The sequence below is a fragment of the Gadus macrocephalus genome, chromosome 18 (assembly GCF_031168955.1).
Source record: "Gadus macrocephalus chromosome 18, ASM3116895v1".
NCBI lineage: Eukaryota > Metazoa > Chordata > Actinopteri > Gadiformes > Gadidae > Gadus > Gadus macrocephalus.
Genome location: NC_082399.1, coordinates 276,801 through 288,258, shown reverse-complemented (window position 1 = coordinate 288,258; position 11,458 = coordinate 276,801). Strand labels below are relative to the sequence as shown.

The 11,458-nt window shown below is 50.3% G+C and overlaps 1 protein-coding gene across 1 annotated transcript; it reads left to right on the top strand.

Moving 5' to 3' along the window:
* The first annotated feature begins 710 nt into the window (after positions 1-710).
* si:rp71-1c10.7 (tumor necrosis factor receptor superfamily member 12A) lies at positions 711-9,690 on the top strand. Its single transcript, XM_060036370.1, has 4 exons — positions 711-1,427; positions 6,162-6,260; positions 7,245-7,391; positions 8,372-9,690. The coding sequence occupies exons 1-4, from the start codon at positions 1,346-1,348 to the stop codon at positions 8,410-8,412; spliced, it is 369 nt and encodes a 122-aa protein (XP_059892353.1). The 5' UTR covers positions 711-1,345; the 3' UTR covers positions 8,413-9,690.
* Positions 9,691-11,458: the final 1,768 nt, after the last annotated feature.

Genomic DNA, 11,458 nt, shown 5'->3' with positions numbered 1-11,458 from the left:
TCGAGCAGAAAAACATCTGCTCGCCGTAACAACATCGTCGTGTTCCGTAATTGAAGCAGTGACTCCCTGGTGGGCGGGGCCAGCGGGGGGGGGGGGGGGGGGGGACGTTATGGGAAAGGAAGTCCGTGAGGAACCAGGAGAGAGGACACGAGGAAAGAACCCAAAGAACGAGAGGAAGTATAGAAGGAGGTATAGACCTAGAAGTATAGGCGAGGTATAGAACTAGAAGTATAAAAGGAGAGGTATAGAACTAGAGGTATAGAACTAGATGTATAGAAAGAGAGGTGTAGAGCTAGAGGAAGTAGAGCTCTAGAGGACCTAGTGACAGTAGAGGTGGAGGTGGTCCAGTGAACCCGATGGGGGGGTCTGTAACTTCATCCAGTTGCTCCTAATCTGCCCTGCAGTCTGTTTCACAGAGCCCCCGGGGGGGGGGGGGGGGGGGCAGAGGTCTGTGTGTGTGTGTGTGTGTGTGTGTGGTGTCTCCCCTGGGGGGGGGCCAGAGGTCTGTGTGTGGGGGGGGGGGGGGGCAGAGGTCTGTGTGTGTGTGGTGTCTCCCCTGGGGGGGGGGGGCAGAGGTCTTTGTGTGTGTGGGTGGTGTCTCCCCTGGGGGGGCCTGAGGTCTGTGTGTGTGGGGTGGGGGGCAGAGGTCTCTGTGTGTGCTATCTCCCTGGGGGGGCCAGAGGTGCTAAAGGGGGCCAAGCGCCTGATGACGTTGGTGCTCACGCGACCACCCGTCTCGCATATTTGCCTCGCGCTGATTACAGCCATATATTATAATATATTATCTATAACATATAGTATAGGTCCTCCCACACCCGTAGTGTAGGTGTCTGTTGGACCAGACCGTAAACGTAACTTATTAAGTTGTCCGGCCAGTCCGGGTCCCGGGTCCCTGTGGTTTCTCTCTGGTGGGTCTCTGGCTCGTCGGTCCCGGACCCACCAGTGAGTGTATGGATGACGTCACCAGGCGTGGTCAAAACATGAGACCTTCATCACTTCCAGACTGCAGCTCGTGCAGCTCTAGAAGAGCGTAGCCGCGAGACCCCGGGGCGGAGTGGGCTCTGAAAGAAAATAAAACAATATAAATGTATGAAATGATGAACCACCACAGACTGTCTGGTTCTAAAACTTAACTTTAAGTTAAGTACCATAACTGGTTAAACTAGCGCGAACACGGCAGCGTTCAGCCCGCGAGCCTCCCGGAGACCCGCGGAGACTTCATAGGAAATGAGTCATTGGCGGGGGCGCGTGGGTGTGTCTATTAAAGCGAGGCGCGGAGCGCGTGACTCACTCTCATGTTCTCCTCCATGGTGGAACCAGAGGAACCTAGAGGAACCTGAACATCATGGCTCCCAGCGCCGTCTGCGCCCTGCTCGGACTTATCATGGCGGCGGCGGCCAACTTCTCTGGAGTCCACGCGCAGAAGAGTAAGTAGCCTACAGAAGTTTTGATTTTAATATTTATTTTAGTTCCTAGAAAATATCTTTACAAAAAAAATAAACGTTCATGCAGGATTGTATGAGGAATTGATCTGATAATATTGGGATGTAATATCATGTCCTATCAAGTTTTACAAAGTATATGTTCGAGGGGTTGTCTGCCTCACGGGACGTCCTGCTCACGAGCGCCTCCGATAACGAGCCGCTCGAGCCGCTTCCTCCGCAGCCTCACGGCCACCGGTTCCGCATTCCGATCTCCTGAATTCACCGCAGCCCTGCCTTGTTAGGGGACCAGTAACCCTGACCAGTAACCCTGTTAGGGAACCACTAACTCTGACCAATAACCCTGTTAGCGGACCAGTAACCCTGTTCGGGAACCAGTAACCCTGACCAATAACCCTGTTAGGGAACCAGTAACTCTGTCCAATAACCCTGTTAGGGGACCAGTAACCCTGTTAGGGGACCAGTAACTCTGACCAATAACCCTGTTAGGGGGCCTGTAACCCTGACCAGTAACCCTGTTAGGGGACCAGTAACCACTTGACCAGTAACCCTGACCAGTTACCCTGTGAGGGGACCAGTAACCCTGACCAGTATCAGAGTCCATTGTTATTATTATTATTATTATTATTCTGGAGATATGAAGGATCCTTTTCTTCCTCCCGGCTGTCAGTTTTACTCAGAACGCGGCCATGTTGGATTGTAGAAAAAAATCAGCAACAAAATCAGCAAGGAGTTCCTGTAGGAACATAAACAAAGCAGAGAACTAGAAGGTTCTCCTCCATTCCCTGATCTGTTTATGAGCGTTAGACGAGGTCCGGTTCCACGTTCCTACAAGCGAACAACAGTCATCTGAGCGCTTCACTCAGAGCAAATATCATCTATGCCTCAAAATACCTCTCAGACGTTCCCTAGGTATTTATCTAGTAGGACTGTATCTCTCAGACGTTCCCTAGGTATTTATCTAGTAGGACTGTGTCTCTCAGAGGTTCTGTAGGTATTAATCTAGTAGGACTGTGTCTCTCAGAGGTTCTGTAGGTATTTATCTAGTATGACTATCTCTTAGACGTTCTGTAGGTATTAATCTAGTAGGACTGTATCTCTCTGACGTTCTGTAGGTGTTTATCTAGTAGGACTGTATCTCTCAGACGTTCCCTAGGTATTTATCTAGTAGGACTGTATCTCTCAGAGGTTCTGTAGGTATTAATCTAGTAGGACTGTGTCTCTCAGAGGTTCTGTAGGTATTAATCTAGTAGGACTGTATCTCTCAGAGGTTCTGTAGGTATTTATCTAGTATGACTATCTCTTAGACGTTCTGTAGGTGTTTATCTAGTAGGACTGTATCTCTCAGAGGTTCTGTAGGTATTAATCTAGTAGGACTGTATCTCTCTGACGTTCTGTAGGTGTTTATCTAGTAGGACTGTATCTCTCAGAGGTTCTGTAGGTATTAATCTAGTAGGACTGTATCTCTCTGACGTTCTGTAGGTGTTTATCTAGTAGGACTGTATCTCTCAGAGGTTCTGTAGGTATTAATCTAGTAGGACTGTATCTCTCAGAGGTTCTGTAGGTATTAATCTAGTAGGACTGTATCTCTCGGAGGTTCTGTAGGTATTAATCTAGTAGGACTGTATCTCTCAGAGGCTCTGTAGGTATTAATCTAGTAGGACTGTATCTCTCTGACGTTCCCTAGGTATTTATCAAGTCGGTTAGGGTTAGGGTTCGGTTCTGTCTGACAGTCACTGCTCAACTCGCTGGCCATTATCTGATCAATCGGACCGCCTTCACTAAACAGGGAATTGAACCTTTAGGAACCACTAAGACCATCTGTCAGGGTTAGGGTTAGGGTAAAGGTTAGGGTTAAAGTAAGGTAAGGTTAGGGTTAGGGTAAGGTGGTTATTTAGCAGATGCACAGGTTCACTCTAAACAGGGACGTTCTTTAAGAGACAAAGTGTTGAGATCTTTCTAAGGGAACCCTGCCATACTGTAGGGTTCTCTAGCGCTGATCAACCTTTAGTCTTCTGTTCCATTCATGTTCCACTAACCTTATTTGCGGTCACGTCTTGAAACATTTCCAGTTTAAACATTGAAATGACATTTTCAAACAATGTCATCAGATCCTGATTTCGAGCCCATGCAGTCAGTGATTTAGTTAGGAGTTCTGAAGTTCTTTCCTTTTCCCTTTCCTTAGATTACACAGAAGGTTAGATAATAATAATATGAACAGCTCTCAACAGTAGAATTCAGCATCTGGATTTAAATATTCTAAGTGGTCTCCGGGTTCTCAACAGGACATTTCTATCTCGACCCTGAGGAACTGCTCCAATACCATCTCCTCTGTGGGGCGTTGGAGCAGCTCTGATAGCGCTATGAAAATAGGAAGCCTGTTTGAATTGAGCCGGCGTCCCACGGATGTGACATCACAGGTACAGGATTGGATTTCTCCTATTCAGCTGTGGAAGCAAATTATTCAGATCTGCTTGGTTGAATAGGGAGTAGAAATGCATTCTTTTATTGGGCGCCACTATGTGGAAACAAGGATTGTTTTGATTTGAAAGGTGCTCTGGTTGGTCATCTCAGCCAACGGTCAGCAAGGCTAGCCTTTATTTTCTCAGAAGAAAAGGTACTTTTTCTTGTGCATATCTGTGGTTGCACTCTAAAGTTATTCTCCTATTAGATATTTCAGTTTCCATTAATACTTCAAACAGTTTTATCCAGGAGATGTAAACTCCAGGAAGATGTTTGCTATTGCGGCCACAGCTCTCATGTTGTCATCCTGCAGGAAGCTGAGGTCTTTGATCGCTGGCTGCTCTAGTCATTGCTCGGAGGCTCGTCAGTCACAAGAACTCAGATCCTCTTCCAGGCTGACAAACGTGAAGCACACATTAATGCTGGATCCTTGTTTTGGAAACAACTGGCCTTTTAATTAATATCCCCACTACGAGTTCTGTTTCAAATGAACCCGTTCCACGGTGTGAGCAGTGAAGACAGGATGCCCCCCCCCCCCACCCCCCCCTGGTTCACACTCCGCTATTCAACCGCTGGTTTTAATTCCTGCCCTCAGGATCCCTGATGTCATTGTGTTGCTGCTAATCACATCCATCTTACCGTGAACAACTCCAGACGGCGGCCAAACTATTGAGAAATACCCCCGCCTCACACGGCCCGAATGCTTGTGAGGAACCGGGTTCTACGTGAGGAGCCGGGTTCTACGTGAGGAGCCGGGTTCTACGTGAGGAGCCGGGTTCCAGGTGAAGGAACGGGTTCCAGGTGTAGAACCAGGTTCCAGGCTCCTCTCGTCTAAGAAGGAGCCTGGACCTTTAACCGGGCGGCTCTGAGGTCACTTCCTCTCTTATCACCTAGGAAGGGCCTTGCCTCCCTTAGGAGACATGGCCTCCATTGTGTCCCATAGACTGAGGCTGATTCTCTCTCTTGTGTCAGACCAAGGGCAGGGGGAAGGGGGGGGGGGGGGCTGGTGACCGGCTGGTTCATGGTGTGACTGGCTGGTTCTTGGTGTGACCGGCTGGTTCTTGGTGTAACTGGCTGATTCTTGGTGTGACCGGCTGGTTCTTGGTGTGACTGGCTGGTTCTTGTTGTGACCGGCTGGTTCTTGGTGTGACCGGCTGGTTCTTGGTGTGACCGGCTGGTTCTTGGTGTGACCGGCTGGTTCTTGGTGTGACTGGCTGGTTCTTGGTGTGACCGGCTGGTTCTTGGTGTGACTGGCTGGTTCTTGTTGTGACCGGCTGGTTCTTGGTGTGACTGGCTGGTTCTTGGTGTGACCGGCTGGTTCTTGGTGTGACTGCGGCTCCCTTCAGGGAGATACCATCGACCACATCTGATTATTGTCTGGTGTCACGTCTGTACAGTCTTCACCAGGAAACCATAGCGAGAACACACACACACACACACACACACACACACACACACACACACACACACACACACACACACACACACACACACACACACACACACACACACACACACACACACACACACACACACACACACACGTTCTCACACACGTTCTCACACAATGTGATGAGTGTGTGTGTTGATGCATGTCTTTGCCGCCACATCAGAGCCGGAGTCTCATTGTGTGAAAGTCAGCCTCAGAGAGGACTTTCCCGTCTCGATTTCACAAGCAGCGGAAACCAGCGTTGTTTTTTTCTCTGAAGTTTGGCTTTGTGTTCTCGCTCTCTGAGTCCCACTCACAAGCGACCCAGTTTGTCTCCTTGTGTTTCCCAGTTTGGCTCCTTGTCTTTTCAAGTTTGTCTCCTTGTGTTTCCCAGTTTGTCTCCTTGTGTTTCCCAGTTCGTCTCCTTGTGTTTCCCAGTTTGTCTCTGTGTTTCCCAGTTTGTCTCTGTGTTTCCCAGTTTGTCTCTGTGTTTCCCAGTTTGTCTCTGTGTTTCCCAGTTTCTCTGTGTTTCCCAGTTTTCCAGAGGACCTGTTATTGTGTTCTCTCGTTCTCCAAACCATCTGCTGGGGTCTCCAGGGACGTGCGCTGCGCAGCGATCCCGTTTTCTTCCTGGTCCGCTCTGTCCTTGTTGTTTGTTCTTCCTGCTCCTCCCGGCTGACCTGGCTCCACACGGCGGAGGAGGAGTGTTGCGGCGCTATGGAAACCCGACGGCCGGCGTCGTGACGGTCGGGGCGTCCAGAGCCGTGACTCATGGGACCTCCATGACATGAGCTAACAGCGCCTTTCCATTGCGTTTCTCTCTGCAGGCCAGTGCAGCAGTTCCCAGTTCTGGAATTCGGATTTGGAAATGTGTGTGCCATGTGCGTCATGCAAGCAATACCCCAAGACCCCATCATGCAACACATGTAAGCATTTACCCGGTTCAGGCTGCTTTAAATGTTTATGTGGAGCCATCAGGGTGTGTTGAGGCCCCCTGACGGATGCATTCAGCGCCCGCTGGCTCTGGTTCCCGCCCGCGGGGGAGGCGTGTCCACGGTCCACAACCACGTCCGTCTGTCCCTCTGTCCCTCTGTCCACAACCACGTCCGTCTGTCCCTCTGTCCACAACCACGCCCTCTGTCCCTCTGTCCACAACCACGTCCGTCTGTCCCTCTGTCCACAACCACGTCCGTCTGTCCCTCTGTCCGTCTGTCCCTCTGTCCACAACCACGTCCGTCTGTCCCTCTGTCCACAACCACGTCCGTCTGTCCCTCTGTCCGTCTGTCCCTCTGTCCACAACCACGTCCGTCTGTCCCTCTGTCCGTCTGTCCCTCTGTCCACAACCACGTCCGTCTGTCCCTCTGTCCCTCTGTCCGTCTGTCCCTCTGTCCACAACCACGCCCTCTGTCCCTCTGTCCACAACCACGTCCGTCTGTCCCTCTGTCCACAACCACGTCCGTCTGTCCCTCTGTCCGTCTGTCCCTCTGTCAACAACCACGTCCGTCTGTCCCTCTGTCCCTCTGTCCGTCTGTCCCTCTGTCCACAACCACGTCCGTCTGTCCCTCTGTCCACAACCACGTCCGTCTGTCCCTCTGTCCGTCTGTCCCTCTGTCCACAACCACGTCCGTCTGTCCCTCTGTCCGTCTGTCCCTCTGTCCACAACCACGTCCGTCTGTCCCTCTGTCCCTCTGTCCGTCTGTCCCTCTGTCCACAACCACGTCCGTCTGTCCCTCTGTCCCTCTGTCCCTCTGTCCGTCTGTCCACAACCACGTCCGTCTGTCCCTCTGTCCGTCTGTCCCTCTGTCCACAACCACGTCCGTCTGTCCCTCTGTCCACAACCACGTCCGTCTGTCCCTCTGTCCGTCTGTCCCTCTGTCCACAACCACGTCCGTCTGTCCCTCTGTCCTCAGGCCGGGTGTACATGGAGGAGACGTCTGACGTGTGGCGTCTCGCCGCCATCAGCAGCTTCTCGGTGCTGGCCGTGGTGCTCCTGGGCGCCGCCCTGCTGGTCGGGCTGACCCTGCATCGCCGCAGGGCGCAGAAACGCCCGCTACGGGGTGAGTGCCCGGGTCAAAGGTCACCACCGCACGAGGAACAGGCTGGCGGTGAGGAGCTGACGGAGTTCAGGGTGTAGGAGGAGCTGACGGAGTTCAGGGTAGGAGGAGCTGACGGTGTTCAGGGTGTAGGAGGAGCTGACGGAGTTCAGGGGAGGAGGAGCTGACGGAGTTCAGGGTGTAGGAGGAGCTGACGGAGTTCAGGGGAGGAGGAGCTGACGGAGTTCAGGGTTGGAGGAGCTGACGGAGTTCAGGGTGTAGGAGGAGCTGACGGAGTTCAGGGTAGGAGGAGCTGACGGAGTTCAGGGTGTAGGAGGAGCTGACGGAGTTCAGGGTAGGAGGAGCTGACGGAGTTCAGGGTGTAGGAGGAGCTGACGGAGTTCAGGGTAGGAGGAGCTGACGGAGTTCAGGGTGTAGGAGGAGCTGACGGAGTTCAGAGTATGAGGAGCTGACGGAGTTCAGGGTGTAGGAGGAGCTGACGGAGTTCAGGGTAGGAGGAGCTGACGGAGTTCAGGGTGTAGGAGGAGCTGACGGAGTTCAGGGGAGGAGGAGCTGACGGAGTTCAGAGTATGAGGAGCTGACGGTGTTCAGGGCGTAGGAGGAGCTGACGGAGTTCAGGGGAGGAGGAGCTGACGGAGTTCAGGGTGTAGGAGGAGCTGACGGAGTTCAGGGTGTAGGAGGAGCTGACGGAGTTCAGGGGAGGAGGAGCTGACGGAGTTCAGGGCGTAGGAGGAGCTGACGGAGTTCAGGGTAGGAGGAGCTGACGGAGTTCAGGGTAGGAGGAGCTGACGGAGTTCAGGGTGTAGGAGGAGCTGACGGAGTTCAGGGTGTAGGAGGAGCTGACGGTGTTCAGGGTGTAGGAGGAGCTGACGGAGTTCAGAGTATGAGGAGCTGACGGTGTTCAGGGCGTAGGAGGAGCTGACGGAGTTCAGGGCGTAGGAGGCAGCGTGTTCAGGGAGTAACGCCCTGTCTTGTGTCCCCAGAGCCCATTGAGGAGACGGCCGGCCCCCTGTACCAGGCCTGACCCCAGAGGGTCTCATGGAGCGTCCTGATGAACATATGGAACATGGACTGTAATCATGTGATCTTAAGAAGAAACCTCTCAGCCACAGCCTCATCATCATCATCCTCATCAAGTTCAGGTTACCGCGGAGACAAGGAAACACTTTTATAATATATACTTAAGCTTTATAGTATATGTATAATTATCCTTTATAGTATATGTATACATGTATATGTATATATATGTATCTATATACATATTTATATATATATATATATATATATATATATGGTTTATGACGGACTACCTCGTCATTTATATTAGAAATCGAAACCATTCAGAGGAAATGTAGGGACGTCTCTTCAGGGGCCGCGGGCCCCCCCTCCTCGCCCTCCTCACCACCACCACCAGCAGCAGGGCCCCGGGAGGCCGCTGAGGACCCAGGGGGCCCCTGTGACCTCACCGGCAGCATGGGGCCCCCCCAGAGCCAGGGGCCCCCCAGCTCTGTGGCGGGGGCCGCTGGCCGGGACCAGACAGACATCAGCGGGAACATCACAGCCTTTTGAACGTAGTGTCTGAACAACGGCTCCTCGTACAAACAGGCCCCTGCAGACTGAACATCAGGAGTTCATGCTGCTCACGGGCACAGGGGCGAGCCCGTTCAGCACACTGGGAATCCTAGGAAACCAAACACATCACGGCGGGCCTTCTCCTGTTTTTAATGTGACGTAGTTCTATTTTTGTAAGAATCCTGCAGCATTCAGCCTGAATGTCTCCCTGTTCCAGTACCTTCCTAACCCTGCCGAGCTGACCCCACTAACGGTTGTTGAAGGCCCAGATGAAGTGAGAGCCTGACTCGAGCACATCGTCCTGCAGCACCTGGAGACGCCAGCACAGCGCCCTCAGCTCTACCAGTTATTGTTCAGATATCATGACCGTCGTGGGTGGTCCCGTGTTTTCTAGTTGTTTTTATATCTTAGTGATACAAGGAGTGCCTTCTCCGGCCACAAAACTGGTTCAAAGTACAGACACATCTTTATAGTATTTATTTTTTTAACTCTTTTGTAAGGTGCAGCTCCTGATGCCGACAGGTTGTCACGGTGACAAGAGCTCCTGTGAACATTCTTTAAATTCCGTTTATCGTTTTAACGACCAATAACATTTTTTTTAACCTTCTTGCTTGTAGTTGTGTTTTATATTGTATATATATATAAATATGCACTGGCTTCCTGTAGTTAATGCAAATGCTCTGTGTACCAACTGTATTTTCTCATTAAAATAGAGATTTTTAAAATTAAATTAATTGAATGTTCATTCTTCAGTCGTTCCTTTCAGTTAGCGTCGGTCATTGAAGCAGAGGAGGTTAGAGGTTGATGATGCCCAGGGGCGGTTCTACGTCCAGTTACGCCCCGGGCAAGACTATCTTCAGGGGAGGGGGGTTGTATCGTGAACCTACGAGAAGGGTCCAGCTGCAGGCTTGGGCGTTTCTGTCATGACACAAGAACGCCCTTTAGGCGTTCCTGGTAGCGTTTCATCGACCAATCACGAGGTGTTTCGAAAGGCATACTGGGTTTCGCAAGGCATACTATGCTTTCCTTCCTTAATGGCAATTTTCCCTCTCTCATTAGATATAGCAATCATGGAGCCCTCACTTGGCTAACGTTAGTTCTATGCTACCCGTACTTGAAACTGCTGTTTGAGAAAATCTAACTAGCGTATGTTTCGGATGTTGACAGCCGTGCGAAGAAGAAGGGGTTCGGTGTTAACGGTGAAAGTTAGGCCGGTTTATAGCAGAGTTTCAGTTTTCAGTAATTACCGGTCAATGACCGGAAAAAAATGAGGAGGACCGACAATTCTAAATGTCCCAGGTCAGAATGACCAGTGGCGACTGGTCATTAGGGGCAAGTCGCTGCTCTCACAAGAAAAAAAGAAAATGAAAATGAAAAAAAGGAAATATATAAAAAATAGAACATATATATTTTTTTATATATATATATATTTTTAAAAAATAATCTCCCCAGAAAGTACTATAAAATAATAAGTTTGGCGCTTTTACTTAAAGGCCCACTATGCAACTTCGGGAATTTCTTCGCTGTTTTCTTGTTTTTTTGGCACGCACATTTCTCTACACAGCGCCCCCTACAGCTTCGTAGTAGATATTTTACAACACTGTCGTAACAACTCGTTGACGACCCTTCCCAATGCACTTCTACGCGAGCCATGTGCATTTGTTTTCAAAGAAGCCGGCGAATGCGTGGAGCCATGTCCGAAGTAAATGTTCATGAAGTGTAGGCAAGGTTATACATTTTTAAAATGGTGTATTTGTATTGCAATAAACATAAAGCCATCCTTTTTTATAGTTGACGGGGAGAATTTATATCCTAGATTATAATTGTTTTATCTTAGGTTGAACAGAACAATCAGTGTGAGAGTGTTGGCCAACATAATAATCTAAATAAACAAGAACCTGGATTCGGGGATTCAGTCTGTATCAGGGGGACGAGACAGACGAACAGCAAAACACCAATGGAAACAAAGGTGTTTATATGGTTGCAACCAAGCAAGCTAGAAACATACAGGGCTCACAACAAAACGGTCGAGAAAACAATTTTTACAGGGCTCACAACAAAATGGTTTGATCAAACACATGTGTACAGACTCAGACTATCAACATCAAGAATACCACGAGGACAAAGTTCACCCAAGGGTAGTTTCAATTTCAAAAGCAACACGGCCAAGTCGGAGTCTGATTTGCAGTCTTCTTTTTCTTTCAGTTCACGCTATTCCTGAAGAGCTTGCCCAACGTTTACTCGTGTCTGGCCTCTCTGTCGGTCAGTCTCCCTTTTCTCTTCTTCTGTTCCTCCGACATTGGGTTTCTCTGTCTCTTTTTAGTCGGCTGATCTATGATGAATGTAACAATCAATTAGTTACTTGTGTTTATATCGAGCCGGTTCCGTGTTTGGGGGTCTGTGCCGTAAAGCAATTCGTTACTTCGCGAGACCCGAGACTCCCGCGAGAGTGGGCGGCGGGTCGCCGGCAGAAACATATTCCTTTTCTCCGCCAAGAT

Coding starts and splice junctions, on each gene's coding strand:
- si:rp71-1c10.7 (XM_060036370.1), top strand. CDS start 1,346: ATGGCTCCCAGCGCCGTCTGCGCCCTGCTCGGACTTATCATGGCGGCG. Junction 1,428..6,161: donor TGGAGTCCACGCGCAGAAGA/GTAAGTAGCCTA, acceptor TTCTCTCTGCAG/GCCAGTGCAGCAGTTCCCAG. Junction 7,392..8,371: donor GCAGAAACGCCCGCTACGGG/GTGAGTGCCCGG, acceptor TTGTGTCCCCAG/AGCCCATTGAGGAGACGGCC.